Source organism: Opisthocomus hoazin, chromosome 10, assembly GCF_030867145.1.
Source record: "Opisthocomus hoazin isolate bOpiHoa1 chromosome 10, bOpiHoa1.hap1, whole genome shotgun sequence".
In the NCBI taxonomy this organism is placed as follows: Eukaryota; Metazoa; Chordata; class Aves; order Opisthocomiformes; family Opisthocomidae; genus Opisthocomus; species Opisthocomus hoazin.
In genome coordinates this window covers 4,330,227-4,348,796 of record NC_134423.1, presented here as the reverse complement: position 1 = coordinate 4,348,796, position 18,570 = coordinate 4,330,227, and the positions used below count along the sequence as shown (strand labels likewise).

Sequence of the window (18,570 nt, the reverse complement as noted above, 5' to 3'; positions counted from 1 at the left end):
TAGTCTGGGGACTGGGGAAGGAGCTGAGTCTCTCTTATTGAGCTATCTTCAGCAAGACACTTGGGTATCTCCTTGGGGTGTCCTTCCTAACTGTGAGCTTCCCTTCATGATGCAAATGTTTCCTGTAGCATCTTGGTCTTATCCGAATGCCCCATGGAGAACTGCAGAGATGCCACAACTGAGGAAATGCTGTGTGTCCTTGGTGAGAAGCGGGGTGCTGACACCTTGCTGAGGTACCGTAAAACGGTGAAACTTTTAGTGATCTGTCCACTCTGAGCAGTGTCTGGTTTCTTTTCAGGGTAAGACAAGAATATGATTGTCCTTTGACACCCACAAGTGCAGGAGCAGGGCACTTTGGAATAATCTTATCCATCCTTCCCTCACCTCACCCTTAGCCACAGAGAATCCCTTTGTCTCTTAGGTCTTACAGTCTCTAGCTCAAAGTGCAGCAGAAAAGCTGGGGATTGCTGACTGCAGAAAACCAAGCATGATGTCTGGGTAGGAAAAGGTTCTCCAAAACTCCTTTCTAACCCTCACATTCTTTACAACTGGGAGTGCAGATGCTAACAAGTCTCTCTGTGTAAGGCGTGGTTTACTCTGATGGATTCTGAATATCCAGCCCAGTCCCCCTGTCCCATTCCCATGTACCCACTCCAGCAGCACAGGGATGACCTCTTGAGAGCCTGCTCGCAGACACCTGGCTACTCACAGCCCAAGGAGCCAGCACAAAATAAAGCTCAAGTCAGGGACCTGAATGCAGGCTTCCCCCTGAAAAGGAAACCATGTGGAAGTGTCAGAGCGACAGAGCAATGGCATTGGTTTTGCTAAAAGAAGCATGTCCTCACTTGGCACTGTCTTTTCCTTTTTCAGCAGTGCCCCATGTCCAGAGGCAGCAAATGTCCAACGGCAGCTCCATCAACCAGTTCGTCCTCCTGGCATTCACAGACACACGGGAGCTGCAGCTCTTGCACTTCTGGCTCTTCCTGGCCATCTACTTGTCTGCTCTCCTCAGCAATGGCCTCATCATCACTGCCATAATCTATGACCATTGCCTCCACACACCCATGTACTTCTTCCTCCTCAACCTCTCTCTTCTTGACCTGGGCTCCATCTCTACCACCCTCCCCAAATCCATGGCCGATTCCCTCTGGGACTCCAGGACCATCTCCTATGCAGGATGTGCAGCACAAGTCTTTCTGTTAGTCTTTTTGATCTCAACAGAGTTTTCTCTGCTCACCATCATGGCCTATGACCGCTATGCTGCCATCTACAAACCCCTGCACTATGGGTTCCTCCTGGGCAGCAGCACTTGTCTCAAAATGGCTGCAGCTGCCTGGGGCAGTGGGTTTCTCAATGCTGTGCTGCACACTGTCAATACATTTTCCATACCCCTCTGCAAGGGCAATACTGTGGACCAGTTCTTCTGTGAAATCCCTCATATCCTCAAGCTCTCCTGCTCACATGCCTACCTCAGAGAAGTTGGCTTTGTCATGTTTGGTGCTTTTGTATTTTGGTGGTGTTTTGTTTTCATTGTGCTGTCCTATGTGCAGATCTTCAGGGCTGTGCTGAGGATCCCCTCTGAGCAGGGACGGCACAAAGCCTTTTCCACGTGCCTCCCACACCTGGCTGTGGTCTCCCTGTTTATCAGCACTGGCGTATTTTCCTACCTGAATCCCCCCTCCATCTCCTCCCCATCCTTGGACCTGGTGGTGGCTGTCCTGTACGTGGTGTTTCCTCCAGCAGTGAACCCCCTGCTCTATAGCATGAGGAAGAAGGAGCTCATGAATTCCCTGAAGAAAGTGATGACTGTATTTTTTCAGAAGAATTAAACCCTCTATATTCTTCTGGAAATTACTCATAACGTAACTTCTCATAGCCGCAGCCTGTTTTCCACCATTTGTTTGGGGTTTTTTTGTTTGGTTTGATTTTTTTTTTTTTCTAATTGTGATATTTTCCACAAAGAGATGTCATTAGTTGTACCATTTCTACACCAGTATCTATCATTCTTGTGTGACCCAGAGACTTTCAGGACTCACAGTCTCTCTCTATTTAAATAAAGTAAAGTACCCTGCACTGACTGGTTTGTCCAAGATCCTTCCTCAGACCTTCTCTGGAACCGCAGGGACAGTGCATTTGTGCAGAGGTGGAGAGGAAGAGCATCCCAGCACAGCAGCATGACCGGGGATAACCAGTGCTTACTCTTTCCAAAGCTGTCTTTTCCATCTCCACATGCTGCTTCTGAGCCCTTCTGTTAGTTTCAGGCCTGAGTGCTCCTATAGTTTGGTCATAATCCTGCATTTAAAAGTCCTCTGACCACAAGCCAGGACAGGCAATGGGCATTTTTCTGACAGAGGTGGCCTCCATAACAGCAGTTCTATCATGAAAGGGGATCTGCTGAGTGCAGTGCCTGAAGGCTTAGATCTTTCAAAGTTGCTCTCAAGAACATGTCCAAGGAACAGACTCTGAAGAGGCTCGTTGTGTTGCTTGTTTCTCCATGGGCTCAGTGTGATGAGATCAGGGTCCCTGTATAGTTATTAGGGAGTGAGGACTGGTTCAGGCATTACTTGTTAGCGTCCAGCAGCCATGCAGGTGGTGAATGGTCTCCAGTCAACCCGTCTGGGACACTAGTATGTGTTAGTGCTGATTGTAGATGAGTGTTTTCTTGGAGTGAATTGAGAGTTTCTAGTATCTGGTGATGGCAGAGTAACATCTGCACACCTCCATAGATTTCTTCCTGGCCAAGCCGTCCTCCCTGATGACCTGCTATGGCTCCAAAGGTCTCAACAGTACTTAGAGACTTTAAGAGCCCTGACCAAACTCATATAGGACCTCCACCCAATCCCGCTGCCCAGGGGCCCAGGGGCTTTCTTTAAGCTCAGGCCTGGGCCTTCAGTCCCTGTCTGATACATGATGCAGTAGCAGTGATCTGGCTTTAGCCATGCCTTGCTGTGGAGCCTGTTCATCTGGACTCAGATGCAGAGACTGATATCCTTGCTGTGTCCTGGATCTGTGTTGCCACTATGGACCTGCCTGGCTATCACTTGACTGCATCTGACCCTGCTTACGCTCATCAGCCTGACCCTGACTTGTGTATTGACTTCCGTGGGGCCTTAGCCCTGACTGATCCTCACAAACCTGGCTGTGACCTGGAAACTTGTTTGACCCTGGTTGCCATCCCCAGCCTACTCTGCTCACCTCACTCAGTTGTTGTGGGATGAGGCCCAGGCTGGCAAGGCCGCTGCCCTGCTCCCTTGTTCGCTGTGTTAAGCCCCTTGGTTCCTGGCTCCCCATCCCTGAGGGTGCAGCCACCCTCTCTGCATCCTGGCACAGGCCTTGTTGACCTGGAAGAAGAAAGTCCTTCTGGTTCTGCTTCTACGGATGTGAAAGACCTGGAAAGGACATACTGTGCACCAAGCATCCCTTTAGGCATGTAGGATTTTGAATCCATTTACTGAGAAGAGGCAGAGCAGAAGCCAGGTCCTAAGGTAGAAGAGAAAGGAGAAAATGTTGCTTCCTTGTTTGTTTTTTTAAGTAAATGAAATGGTGAGTGGTCCCATCTTTGGGGGCTGTCAAAATGACATGCCCTTCTTTGGATGTGAACAGGACTTTCAGGCGAAATGGGAGCCGTTTCCAGGAGCCATCCTGACCATGTCTTCCCTCTGTGGAATTGCTGGGATGGGGGTCCTTTCCTTCAGGTTTGCGTGTTCCCATGGCAGATTCGTGCAGCTCATCACAATACTCCAGCTCCTTGGCTTTTCTATGATCGTGTCCAGGTCAGCAGCATTGCACATACCCATGCAGCTGTCTCCCATGAGTTGCAGGTCCCTGTGGTTCCTCAGGCTTACCTGTATGCTGGGCACATGGATTGAGGGCCTTGGGAAGAAGTCAGCTGTGGACTGAGGGCAGAGGGCAAATGGAGGAAATGATGAAGCATGGAGGCATCTGCAAAGACCCTCATCACCCATGTGTAGTGAACAGTGCTTATTTCTGCAGGCAGAGACTTCACTGCCAGCCTTGTTGTCCCCCCAAATTAGGGTTCTTTTACCTGGTGTGAGAAAAGCCAATCAGCATACAGAGTCAAGATATTTACTTACTTCACGTCTGCGCAGAGATGGGTGCTAGGTGGCAACTCCACAAAGCTACCACATTTTGCCTAACACATGGTTAACTTTTATAGATTTCGAGCATCAGTTATCAGAACTTTTGTAATTGTGCTTAATCACCCTCTTTCCCATTGGTGCTTACATGTCTTGTGTTTGTTTAAAGTCACAGTATCCATTCTTTTTTGCTGTTCATGTTCCATGAGGAAGGGGCTTTTTTTTGGTAGAGAGCTTTTGCTACTTGAGGGTGAGTTTTCTAACATGCTAATTAGGATTGTTCAATCATACTTGAAGTAGTCTTCTCTTTATCGGCAGTTTTGTTGCACTTAGTACCTTGTTTTAATTACAGCTGTGACTCTTTACGGCTGTCATGCTAGTCCTTATCAGTTTCTTGTATGATTTTGCTATCCTCCTCTTAGTTTTTTGTCATCAATCCCTTAGCCTGGAAATTTGCAGGAACCTGGACTGAGGTTCCATAACTGCTGGGGAAGGAGGAAGGGCTTGTGATACACACGGAAATGCAGGGAGACACTGGGGTGTGCGTAGAATTCATTCTGTTAAAGGCAGGAAGAAGACTTGAATTAGTGTGGAATAGGCTGAGTCTGGAATTTGAGGCAGCAGAAGGAGGACGAGCATTTCAGTGCCGGGATGCGGGGAGCAATAGCAGATCCAAGCAAGTCTGTGGCTGTGACATCTTGCGTGCTAGAGAAGCATTAACAGGACATTGGAAAAAAGCAGGTGTTGGGAAACTGAGAGACGTTGGCAAGCCCTCAGGTAAACACAGCTTTTTGTTTGAAGCAACAGTGAATGAGGACAGAGGGACATCAGGAAAGCTTGGGAGATCCGAGGGTCGGAGTGAGGTGGGGAAATAGGGCAGTAGCTAAAGTCTGCAAGGAAACGAGCACAGGCATAGGACAGTGTAGGACAGCCTGTGGTGGGGATGATCAAGGGTCTTGGGCCAGCCAGGACCACACCCTGACAACAAAAATGAGGTCTTCATCCTCTTGGCTATGGCTACTCTCCCTTCCACTGAAGACCATGAGAAGACATCAGTGCCTTACAACCCGAGGGCATTGTTGACTCCTCACTCACCCCCACAGAGCCTGGGAGGTTTCCCACTGCTCTCTTGCACTGAACAGTCCACACCCCACATCACACTGCTCCAAAGAAAAGCCACGAACTTGTTGTGAGGAAACAGATCCCGATTCCCAGGGGATGGGGGTCAGGGCTTGACTGTCCTGCTTTGCAAAAGACATCAAGGCCTTCCACAGCCACACTCCACATCTGATTTTCCACCTGTAACCCGTGCCTCTGACTTCCTGCTTCACCCTGGAGGATGCATCAGAGACGGTCACCACTTCCTGTAATTCCCTCCACGATCTCTTTGTAATGATGGTCCTCAGTAAGGCTTGCTGACATCCTTAGAATCTTGGAGAGTTGCTGCCAAATTTTACTTCTCTAGAGACTTGTTCAGTCTTTCATGATCTGCAGTTCAGGAATTCAGCACCAGAGGGCTCATTAACATTCAAAATGCCTTAAGCCAAGCCTCTAGGAAGAATTTCACTTCAAGTTCTCAATTATTCTGTGGTTAACTAAAGAGCTTTCAGGAGCGAAAGTCAAAGAGAAAATACTCCATCACTAAACAACAATAAGAAACGATTTTTCCCCGTTTTTTTTGGATTCTTTACACATTACTTGATGTCAGCAATCTCCATCTCATATTAATCCTGAGCATCTCCTAAGGCAATCTGAATATATATGAAAATCAAGACCCTTTATTTACGAAAATCAATCAGTCTTTGCCCCTACCTGGGACTTACAGAAGCCTTGTTCCAATCTCAGCTTCCTCCCCTTAAGACTGTAGATACGGGTTTCAGACCCTTGGCACAAACTCCCACCAGTTTTACTTGGAGAAAGAGCTGTGTGTAGACACAGAAGGATCTTTCTTAATGGCCAACAAATAAAAACACAGAAAGGCATAGTTCAATTTAAAAAATAATCATTCTTCTGCTGTATATTAAGTCCACTTTACCTCCATTGAAGAGAATTTTTCCACAGTAGATAACCTTAGACCAATGGAAAACACCTTCTGTGTCAAGCACAGATCCCAAGATCCCCCCAAACACTCCCTGTCCCAGACTCTGTGTTTCCTCTGTGCACACAATGATCTATCCACTAAAGTCACAAGCTCCCTCAGTTCACAGGGTGAAGAAAGGAGAAGTGCTCTCTTTTGCACAGCCAAATTTGCACTAATCCCAATATTTTGGTGTTACAGGAACATTACCAAGCATACTCTGCAGCTGTGGCAGCACGCCACAATAAGTTACGGCAGTCACAAAGCAAGCAAAGCAAGGAAAACCAAGCAGAAGTACAAGCACTTTAATGGTTAATCATAACATTATTATATCCCCTTGTCCCCCATCCCCAGAGTCTCACTGGTGAGGGTCTTTTGGCATATAGCTCCTTTGTTCTTCTGATTGGTCATCATGCGTCTGTTCACATGACCTTCACGCTTATCAAAGAGTTGGATTTTTCCCATCCTGTTTCTTCGTTCCTTTCCTCCTGTTTAGCTCAAAGATATGGCTCTAATCCATAAAGATCGTCAAGGCCTCCTGCAGCCCAGCTGATTCCCACATGCAGCCTCTACTCCCACTCATTTTTTATTTTCTGCAGGGTAAACTACATGTGTCTCCAGTGTAGGGGAAGGCAGAGAATAGAGTTATCTCATCTGGTGTTGGACACTTTGTAGTTAATCGCCCAGGCTTCCCTTTCTAGTCAAGAGAAAGAAAACAGCTCTCTTAACGGAGATGCCTTGGGCTTCCCTGCCTGTGCACCAGCTCCTCCTCCACGTATGGTTCTATAGGACCCGGGTCACATTTCCCAGTCCCACGTGGGGTCTTCAGCTACCTCAGGGTGTCTTGGAGGCAGTGCCCACCTCTGTGTGGCCGACTGAATCAACCCTTGAATGAAGACGTTAGGTGTACAATGGCATATCACTATGGGCCTCCAAGTGCCAGACCCCAAGTGAGGCCTGGAGCACAGGGGGGCCAAGAGGCCCAAGTCACATCCAAGGTAAACAAAGTGACTTCTTTTTTCAAGAAGGGATAAAAGGAGGACTCAAGCAATGACAGTTTGGAGCAGCTAATCCTGTCAACCATTTACAGGTACATGAAGGAGAAGAGAGTCATCAGGAGCAGTCAGCATGGCCTCACAAAGGGGAAGTCAGTTTTAGCTGACCTTATAACCTTCTCCAATGACATGACTGTCTTGGTAGATGAGGAGAGAGGAGTGGTGAATTACCTTTATTTCAGGAAATCTTTCAGCACTGTACCCCTATGATATCATCATATAGAAAATGTTAACGTCTGGACTAGTTGAGAAGAAAGAGAGGTGGACTGAAAACTTGCAGGCCTAGAGAGCGGCAATCAGTGGCATGAAGTCTAACCATCCACTGCAGGGCTTTCTCCTCCAGGGTCCTGCCTTCAACCACAAAGGCCTGGGAGAACACAGAGTCAAAGAAGCCATTGAGTACCTCAGCCCTACCTGCTCCTACTCTAATGAAGTTCAGCAGCAGGCCTGTCACCGAAAATTCGGGAATAAACCTCGTAACACCAATGTAGTGTTAAAAGGCAGCATTCTTTATTGCGACGTCGGATGCACGGGGGATAATTCCACTCGCATTCTACCAAAAGTCCATATTCTAAAAATTTCGTGATTAACCCCTCCAATCCTTTTCAAGCCTCCCACTTAATAGGGTATTGTTTTTGTTTTACCGGTTTGGATCCAGGTTTCAAGGTCACTTTTACCGGTTCTGCCAATTTGGACCGTCCCGGAACTTCATTTGCCCAAACTAAGGGCATTACTGTGCTTTCCAACTCTTCTGGAATTTGCTCCTCCTTAAAAGAATCCTGTAACATAAACACTCTCGCCTCTATGGCTTTTGATTCTGGTATCAATAATTCAATTTCTCCATCTTTAAAATTTATTCGTGACTCTAATTTGCTTAATAAATCTCGTCCTAACAAAGGCAACGGACATTCAGGCATATATAGAAACCAGTGAGTTACCCACTGTTTTCCCAACCTAAATTTCAACGGCTCTAAAAGGCCTGTTTTCTCTTTGCCCTGTCGCACCAACAACATCTACAGATTTATGACTACATTTCCCTTTACATGTGTTTAATACCGAATAAGTGGCCCCTGTATCTACTAAAAATTCGACTTCCTCATTCCCTAGCTTCAATGTAACCAGGGGTTCAGCTAGGGTTGACTTCCCCGGTCCTCTTCACGATTCCTCATCCAGAGTCATCAGCTTGATTGCACGGAGAGTCGGACCTAACTCTCCAGCTTTAGGGCATTCCTTTTTCCGGTGCCCGCGTTCCTTGCAAATAGCACACTGATCTTGTGCCAATTGGAGATTCACCTTCCCTCTTTCTCCAACAGTTATTCGTCGTCCTCTTCCTCTGCCTCTCCTGTTGTTTCCAGTTAAGGCTGCTAATTTCCATCCCTCCGCGCCTATCCCACTGCCTTTTCTTTCTCCCTATTATTATACACAGTCCAGGCTACTTCAAGCATCTTACCCAAATCTCTAGATTCAGGTCCTTCTAATTTCTGGAGCTTCTTTCTAGTATCTGGGGCTGATTGACCCATAAATATGAGGGCCAATTGTGTTGCTTCTTCTGGCTTTTCTGGATCCAAATTAGTATATTTTCGGGCACTCTCCTTCAGCCTCTCCATAAAGGCTGAAGGGGACTCATTTAGTTCTTGTCTTACCTCATCGATTTTTGACCAATTTATTGCTTTTGGCATCACATGCTTAACACCAAATAAAATCCACTTTTGATATCTAGTTAACATTCCCCTGGGTCCCGGCTGATTTGGGTCCCATTCAGGATCTGAGGAAGGGAAATTTTGATCCACTGTTCCCTGTAAATCCCCATGAGCATGCGCTCCTTCCACCTGTTTTCTAGCAGCATTCAATACCATTTTCTTTTCAGTGACATCGAGCAAAGTATCCAATATCACTTGCAAATCATTCCAACCATGTGTCTTGGGTTCTAATTATTGTTTCAATAACCTTCGCTACCCTTTCAGGGTCCTCCCGATATGTGCCTGCAACTTCTTTCCATGACCTTCAATCAGTTATTGAAAACGGAACTTTCACTACTATTGGACCATTATTCCCTACCGCTTCTCGGAGAGGAGCTTGGAGGGCAGCCGGTTCAGCCACCCCCCCATCCTTCCCCGTGTCATTCCTGAAACCGGGCTGGATCCCCCTACCCCCCTTCCATAGGAGGAGCAGAAGGACTATTAGCCTACAACTCTCGATCCTCCTGATCGCCCCTCCATCTCCGGCGAGGTGCAACCATCAATTCAAAATCATCCTCCTCAGACTCATATTTCAAATATTCCTTGCCAACACTACAAGCAGAACAACATTTCTTCGAGCCCTTTTCACATTTTCCCTTCTTTAAAGCCATCACCATTGGACCGTGGGGACGTATCCCACACTGCCTTTGCCATTCCGGATGATTTCTCAATGAGAAAAACAAATCTACATATGTCATCTCTTCCCATTTACCTTCCCTTTTACAAAACAACATTAATTGCAAGATAGTATTATAACTCAGTATCCCATTCTTTGGCCAACTCTCCCCACCATCCGGAGTATACATCGGCCACCAACGATTGCAGTATTCAATTAATTGCTTCTGAGTCAAAGGATCACCCCCCAGATCCTTCCAGTGTTTCAGAATACATCCCAAAGGTGTACCCCGTGGGATGGGCTTTTTGCTCAGAAATGTGCCCATCTCCCGAATGACCAGTGGTTGTGATTGTGCACTATATCACAGGCACTAGTCAGAGGGACCCCAGCTCTTGTGGGAGCTCCCTCTTGGATCCCAGCTCCCTGCCGGAATCTTGAAGACTTCAACCCCCCCAGCTGAAGACTCCCCCCTTGGGGCCCACTCCACCGGCTTTCACCGAGCAGAGACTTTCCAACCCTGCGTGGCTTTCACTGCGACTTACGAGCAGCCTTTAACCCACGTTACTTATTAGAAGAATGCCTTAATTTAATTCCAGGGGACTTACTTGGAATCCTTCTGTCCGGGGATCAGAGGTTCTCCTCGAGAATCCCTCGATGCCGGCTGGAGGTCCCGTGATCCCGCGGATCCATCGGTATTCACAAGCGGGGTCCCATCTGGGTCGCCAGAAACTGTCACCAAAAATCCAGGAATAAAACCTCGTCACACCACTGCAGTGTTAACAGGCAGCATTCTTTATTGCAGCGCTGGATGCACGGGGGATCATTCCACCGAACGTGCATACCCCATACCTTTTCCGTGCAGTTTATATAGATCAAAATATACATATTCATTAGGTTTCCCAATCCACCTATACATATGCATAACCTATCCCTTTCATATTAAAATCAATTCCAAGAAGTCATTTCCATAGACTCCGCCCCACTGTGCTTTCGCAGTGCCTCCTAGTGGTGGTTGTCGGGGGTCCCAAGATGAAGGCTTATCCTCTTCATCACAGTGTTTGCTGATTGACCTTTGTTTCTGCGCAAACTCAGTTCTCTTCTGGCTCCCATCCACACAGTACGGTCATCTTGATTGGTTCTAGGCGACTTCCAGTTTTTATTACAAACTCACCTCTCCGTTTGGAGATGCATGATTCTCCGCTTCGGTTAATTTACATTTATTTTATAAAATTTATATATATTTTATATATATATATATAAAATTTTTATAATTTATAAATGCACCTGCAGCTATTAGGTAACGCTATTTCTATTTATTATGGTTTAACATTAATGGCTAACTAGAGACTAGAGTCTCTGTTCCTACTGTTCCCAGACCTAGTGTCCAGATGGGTTGGGCTGTACAAGGGACATAGTAGCAGCATTGTTCATGTTTATGGTGAACTGATTCCATCACCTTGGTTACAGCAGTAACAGGACAGTGCTGTAATGGAACAGCTTCTTATCCTTGATGATGACAATAAACTAAAACTCTTTAATTTCCTTCCCAATAGTTGTTCTGTATTTAAGTAATTGCTCTAAGTTCTCAGTAGCTAGCCTCTGGAATGAAGTTCTTAGAAGACTGTTTTTTCTCTCATTGCTGCCTCTCTGTTATCATTTCAATCTTACAGCCCTTAGACACATTTGCCCGTAAACCTGCCAGCTCCATGCAGTTTCTCCTTATTTTTGTCCGGAGGAGGAAATGAAGCAAGGGAGTTTTTTCTTTTATAGCCGAAGACAACCAGGTTTGTGCAAAGGAATGGAGAATGGCAAAATCTTCCTGTGCTATGCAGATACAACACCATTACCTGCCTTTTCAGTCTCTGAAGTCATAACTCTGCAGCAGGGAGCGTGGAAGCTCTCAGGTCCCTTCATCTGCCCTACCTTTCAGCATGTGAAATGAAACTAACCGAGTCAAAAAGTTGGTTTTATTTCTGTTCACAACATGAAACATTGCATATGTCAGCAGATTGGCCCATACACCCAAAGAAGAATCACACTTTGCTGGACAAAAAGCACAGCTGTCTCCAGGAATCTCAGGAGGCAAGGCATGGTGGTTCCCAGGCTTACTAAGCTGTTCAAATGCCTCATCTGTGCTTCTGCAATGATGGCTTCAGTGCCTGGCTCATCTATAGACTCTCTACTTGGATGCTGACATTTCTTGAGTGACCTGCTCTGAAAGGATAAACATGGTAGTCTGTTAGTTTCGGAGGGGTATCAGGGTAGTAAAAGTGTAGAACTTGGCGTTGGACAAATGAAAAGGGAAGAAAATGATGTGGTCAGGGCTGTCTGGGGGCACCTGTGGAGCAGCCCTGCACTTCCTGTGAATTACTTCTGGGGTCAGGGAGAACCTGGGAGTTTTCCGTAATTTGGAAATATCAAGAGCAAGGAAGGGTAGCATCATTCAGGCCAGAAGGGACCCCAGGAGGTGTCTCAACCAACCTTCTACTCAAAGCAGAGTGAGACCAGAGCACTCAGGGCTTTATCCAAACATACCTTGATTGCATTCCAGGACAGACACAGTGCACATTCTCTTGGAAAAAGCTTCCAGTGCTTAACCATCCTCATGCTAGAAAGGTTTTTCCCTATAGCTAGCCTTCATGTCTGTTCTTGCAGCCCATTGCCGCTTGTCCTTGGACAAGAGCCCAACTCCATCTTGCTGGGAATTGTACAATGCTGTTGTATGTCCCCCACAAGATCTTCACTTCTCCAGGCTGAACAAGGCCAGCCATCTCAGCTTCTTCTCACACTACTGAAGTTCTCCAAAGCTGATGGCTTCAGCACTGCTACCTTGAATTGGCTTCAGTTCATCATGGTCTCTCTGGCATGGTGGGATGTCAAAACCTAGGGGAAATATTTTGGATACCATGTAAAGAGTGCTGAGCAGACTGGCTGTGCTCCTGCTCATACAGCCCAAGATGCTGCCTTGTTTACTGGTGGCTCATGTTTTGCCTAATGAAACCCCAAAAACATAAGATCCTTTCCCACAGAGCTGCTAGAAGCCTGAGCAGTCCCTGGGCTTAATCATTGCAGGGTCTTAGTCCACCTCAAGGTCAGGACTCGTTGACTGTCATGAGGTTCCTATTGCGTCATCCCTCCAGTCTGTCAATGTCCTTTGGGATGGCAAGCTGGCCTCTAGTGTAGTGGCTGCTCTCCTGAATGTGATGTCTTCTATAAATGCTGTGAAAAAGGACTGTCTCATCTCTGGGTCATAAAAACACATTGAACAGGGCAGGTTGCAAGACAGACCCTTGCAATTCCCTGCTAGTTACAGGTCCCCAGGGCGAGTATCAAACGCTGACCATGTCTCCCCATGCCTTACCATCCGGCTGGTTTTTCTAACCCATCATCTACTTATCCACCCACACAGACCATAAAATCCTGTCCTGGACAGAAGAATGTTGTGGGAGATGATGCTGAAACCCTTGCTGACTTGCAGTTAAAAGCTGCTCCCCCACGTCCAGACCAGAAAGCAAAGAGGATGTCCAGGCACAATCTGCTCTGGGTAAACCCAGTCACCTTCTCTTTCTGACACCCAGAAATGTGACCCAAGCACAAACGCTCTGGGGCACAGCCATTGGTTTCTCTTTTAACCTTTTCTGAAGCACTCAACACTCATTGTGATTCCCTGGAAGTGCCTTACAGGTTTAGACTGGTTTGTCATTTGGGCTGTCGCTGTGCTTGGAGGGTGCTGCCCTTGAAGACCAGCTGTACCAACCTCTGCCACCACACCTCGGCAATGGGTTCGGTCAGTGCCACAGCTCTGTCTCTGACATTAACACTCCAGCTTATCCTGTCTGTGCCCCTGGCTGAGGGCATTGCTGCACATTTGGGCTGAAACACAGATGTTGTCCAACCAGGCACACTCATATTTGATGTAAGGAAACCTGGTACCAAGGGTCCAAGACCCCATGTGTGCAAAGGTTTTGTTTCAGAGCAGAGACATGGCATGGACAAAGGAGAGCTGAATTTGTTTCTAGCCCTAGAAATACAAATCCAAAATGAAATGCCAAAATTGACTCAAGTGAAGTCATCCCCCTCCAGCTTGGAAGAACAGATGTTTCAATGTCACCTTTCTGGTGTCCTGCCTAAATAGGAGAGAAAAAATGTCTTTCTCATGCCCAGCTCCTTTTCTCATGGCATAATGACTGCTGGTCGTAAGCTTCTCTCCCCAGCTGAGGAAGGGAACATCAGTGATTCCTTCCGCCTGTTTCACAGCAGGTTCCCCTGGAGCCCCAGGAACATCTCAAGGGAGTCCAAAGGGAACAGAAAGAGAGATGCCTTGGGCTGGTCCTCTGCTGCTGAGCTGGGCTGGGCTCCTGGGGTGGAGGGAGCTCATAGCAACAGGACAGTGCTGCAGAGAGACAGCTCTGCCCAGGAGCAGCTCCTCTGCAAAGCACAGCACGGCTGAGGGCACTGCCTGAAGGCACCGAGGGCAGAGCAGTGAGGCAGAGGCAGGTTATAGGCAATCAGGAGTAGGAAGATCTTGAGCTGAGACCTGACTGGGCGAGAGCTCTTCACAGCCCTCTGCACGGTAAGTCACTGGATGCAGAGCAATGCAGCTCATGTTCCTGATGGCATCTGAAAAGCCGGCACACCCTACAGCCTGTGAGATCAAGAGGACTCTCACAGTGACTCCAGTGTAGAGGAGGAGAATGTGCTCCTGAGCAGGGCTTCCCTGCTGTACCATCAGAGGGACAGGGTGTGACAGCTGCCTTCTCCTGAGGATGGCTGTAGGGGTGTGAAGGTGGGTGTGCAGATGGGGGTGCACAGGAGAAGATGCAGGTGGAAGGATTGACTCCCAGCAGGGTAGGGTCCTTCAGCTGTGGAGAGGGTGCTGTGTGGGTCAGGGCTGCTCACAGAGCCAGCTCATGCCCAGGTCATTTCCAAAGGGACTTTTCATGAGTACGTTCAGTGCAGGGGATTCCTGCTGGAGTCTGTGCTTTCTTGAATCTGCACTTCCACTTTTCTCTGGCTCTGCTTGGTGGCAATGGGAACCCATCTGTGCAGGTCAGAGCAGGGGCTAAGACTCTTCAGCCATCACACTGAGGTTTACTGGGAACCTCAGCAAGTGCCTTTACCCCTCACCAGCCTGCAGATATAACCAGCATCACCTTTCCACTTTCACCAGGGTTTGTGTGACCTGTTCTTTCAGCCCTGCACACACAGAGTGGTTGCAGAGCAGAGCAGTGCCCACGGGGACTGGGATGGGGTCTGTGAACACGGGCAGGGAAGAAGCACGGGGCCAAAGAAACAAGTTCCAGCAGGAACAACTCCAGGCAGTGGAAACCTGGGTAGCGAGGTTGGGAAAAGCCTATGGAAGTCCCGTTGCGGGGGAGACCCAGGCACCTCTCGGCCATGCCTTTCAGGATAGACTCCTTCCCTGAGCAACAGATCTCTTTTCTTCTCTCCCACGTAGCAGAACCCTTAGCTTGTGGGGTCTAGGCTATTAGTCATTTCCTCATCCAGCAGACCAGCAGAAGAGATGAAGTGCATCTCCTCTGCCATGTGCCCAGTTCCCACTTATCAGGGCCCAAGGGTGTCTGTCCTGCATTGCTGATGTCTGGGAGATGGTGTGCAGAGCTGGGTAAGGGAAAGGTTTCCTGAGTGCCCACCTGTGCCTCTCCCACCCTTGCTCAGATGTTCTTGGAATTGCTGTCAGGCTCTCTGGGAATGGGAGTTTCAGCTGCAGAGTCAGGCACAGACCCTGTGAGTCCTATGCAGAAGTGCCCACAGCCGTGAGGTGTGCCAGCTTTCCTCTAGCATGTGAAGCTCTGGGCAATGCAGTCCAGGAGGCTGGGGAATAAGCTGACTCTCCTTTAATAAGCTGCCATGGTTGGGACCCATGGCTGTCTTCTTGGGGTGTCCATCCAAGTGGAATGCAACTTCCAGGGGACACTATGAGCCATGTGAGTCCTTGGTTTGAAGTGGGGAATGGAGATTTTGAAAAAAGGTGAGTCATTTCATGATCTGCAGTGCATCCTTCTGCTTTTAGCAGTGTCTGGTTGCTTTTCAGGGTAACACAGGGGTGTAATCGCTCTCGATCTTAGAAAGGTGCAAGTCCAGGGCAGCTTAGAAGAAGACGGATGCATAGACCAGCTCCCCTTTCCACACCATACCAGCAATCCTTTTGCTGGTAGGATTCACTTTGTTCTCCCTGAATGCAGCAGAAAACCTTTTCAAACTGCCTTTTGCCATCCCCGTTCCTTAGCACCCAGAGTTGCAGAGCAGGGCTGACTCCTCAGCACTCAGCAGGGAGCACCACTGCTCGTCACGGCACACTCTGCCAGCACAGACCAGGCCTCCAGCCACGCAGCTGAAGGCAGGTCTGCTAGAAAAGGGAAAGGGGGTGGTGTGTAGCAGTGGGGGCGAGTCTAGGAGAAAGGGCTTTGACTTTTCTCAGAGAATTGTACCCTAACTTGTCACTGTCTCTTTCTTTCTGGACAGTGCTTCATGCTGAGTGCAAGCAAATGACCAACATCAGCTCCATCACCCAGTTCCTCCTCCTGGCATTTGCAGACACACGGGAGCTGCAGCTCTTGCACTTCTGCCTCTTCCTGGGCATCTACCTGGCTGCCCTCCTGGGCAATGGCCTCATCATCACCGCCATAGCCTGTGACCACCGCCTCCACACCCCTATGTACTTCTTCCTCCTCAACCTCTCCATCCTCAACCTGGGCTCCATCTCCACCACTGTCCCCAAAGCCATGACCAACTCCATTTGGGACACCAGGGTCATCTCCTATGCAGGATGTGCTGCCCAGGTCTTTTTCTTTCTCTTCTTGATTGTAGGGGAGTATTGTCTCCTCACCATCATGGCCTATGACCGCTACATTGCCATCTGCAAACCCCTGCAGTATGGGACCCTCCTGGGCAGCAGATCTTGTGTCCACATGGCAGCAGCTGCCTGTGGCACCGGGTTCTTCAATTCTCTTCTGCACAGTGCCAATACATTTTCACTCCCACTCTACAAGGGCAATGCTGTGGACCAGTTCTTCTGTGAAATCCCTCAGATCCTCAAGCTCTCCTGCTCAGACTCAGACTACCTTAGGGAAGTTAGGCTTGTCCTGGTTAGTGCCTGTATAGCAGTTGGTTGTTTTGTGTTCATTGTGGTGTCCTACGTCCAGATCTTCAGGGCCGTGCTGAGGATCCCCTCTGAGCAGGGACAGCACAAAGCCTTTTCCACGTGCCTCCCTCACCTGACCGTGGTCTCCTTGTCTAAAAAACATGGCAGTGATTGGGTGTATCACAGCTCCTGTCACCCACAAGCCTCTGGAATAAAGGAGAGATAGAATGGACTGTTAAAGCCGTGTTGAGAGAGTTTGGGACTGGGACATGGAAGAACTGGGATATAAATTTTAGGTACACCACTTGGCTGGTTAACAGCATAGAACCTGCTAAGCATCGTGGTAAGCATCCCCAGGCAAAGCCCCCATGTACTGTGGGAGCAGATGAGGTCACTGTAGTGCACATAGAAAAGTGACTGGGAAGGCAGGGCAGGCTGCTCCTCCCTTGGGAAAAGGCAATGCCATTCATGGGAAGGATGGGGAGATTCAGTGTTCACCTCATGGAGATACAACCTTGGCGGAACATAATCCATGATGTGAGTTGTGTGCTGTAGGATGTAATGTAGCAGGGATTACCTGAAGCGATGAAGAGCGAGCTTCACAAGGAACTGGGAGAGGGCAGCAAGGACCCAAATCAAGCTGGTGTTGGCACCCAACAATTGAACATGCTGCTGCTCCTTTCCTGAGCAACCATCTTGACAGATGAGACCCAAGTCATTGCTTGTACTTCTAGACATCTTGGGAAGTGGCAGAGGCCCACGGAGTGCGAAAACAATATCTATGTACCTATTAAGGAAATGGGGATAGGAGATAAGGAGAATGTAGAAATCTGGATGTTGGGTATAGAAATAATTTAATTATGTGGTGTAAGTGTCAGCTTTTGGTAAGCGGGGATTTCAGGAATGAGAAAGAGGTAGAACGAGATGGCCAGAAGGTATGCCATTGTCTCAAATTAAGTGGGATCTGAACATGATGAGAACAGTATGGCCTAAAGGGTGGAGACTGTACTGGCTTTGGCTGAGATGGAGTTGTCTCTCCCCAGAGCAGAGCACATAGTGTTGTGCTTCGCATTTGTCGCTAGAATGGTGTTGATAACACATCAATGATTTGGCTCTTGCTCAGCAGTGCTTGCACAGCACTAAGGCTGTCTGTCCACTCCAACCCTTCCAAAGGTCAGTAACCTGCAGGTAGGCAAGGGAGTGTTTTGGGTGGTCTTGGGATCTGTGCTTGACACAAAAAGGCGTCTAAGGTTATCCACTCTGGAAAGCAGATCTCAGTGGAGGTAGTGTAGACTGAATACACAGCTGAGGACTGTCTTTTCTCTTTCCTTGAACTCTGCCTGCCTTTTTTTATGTCTGTTGGCAATGAAGACACATCCTCCTGTGTCCGTGTGCAGCTCCTTCCCCAGGCAAGGGAGGGGGGAGTTGGTGTCCATGGGCTGAAACACGTGGCTACAGTCTTTAATGGAGAAAGTTCAGATTATTGCATGGCTGCTGTAAGCCCCAGGTGGCTGGTGGGAGAAATGACGGGGTTTGCGGATAGTGATAAAGATTTCTCACAAAGTGTCTGACGTAGAGGGTCTTGATTTCCCTTCACATTCAACTCCATTTGGAGATGCTCTGTTGAAAGCAGAATTGCTGATATCACTTAATGTGTAAGCAGATAAAGAGAACTGGAAAAAGAAGAAATCCTTTCTTCTTGTGTTTGTTAGTGAAATCTTTTCACTTGGAGTACACTCCTGAAATCTCTCCATGTAACCAAAAATATCTGAGAAATTTAGGAATGTGGTGCAAAGACTTGGCTTGCTGGAGAGTTTGCCATGTTCTTGAGCCCTCTGGTGCCAAGCTCCTGAATTGCAGCTCCTGAAAGATGGCAGAAGT

The 18,570-nt window shown here is 48.1% G+C and overlaps 1 protein-coding gene across 1 annotated transcript in view; it reads left to right on the top strand.

Annotated features, from left to right (window-relative positions):
- The first annotated feature begins 16,093 nt into the window (after positions 1-16,093).
- The window catches only part of LOC142362621 (olfactory receptor 14C36-like), a 136,257-nt gene continuing 133,780 nt past the window's right edge, over positions 16,094-18,570 (top strand). The window contains exon 1 of the mRNA XM_075432189.1: positions 16,094-16,479. Coding sequence (XP_075288304.1) covers positions 16,094-16,479 — 386 coding nt within the window. The remainder of the gene's footprint in view (positions 16,480-18,570) is intronic.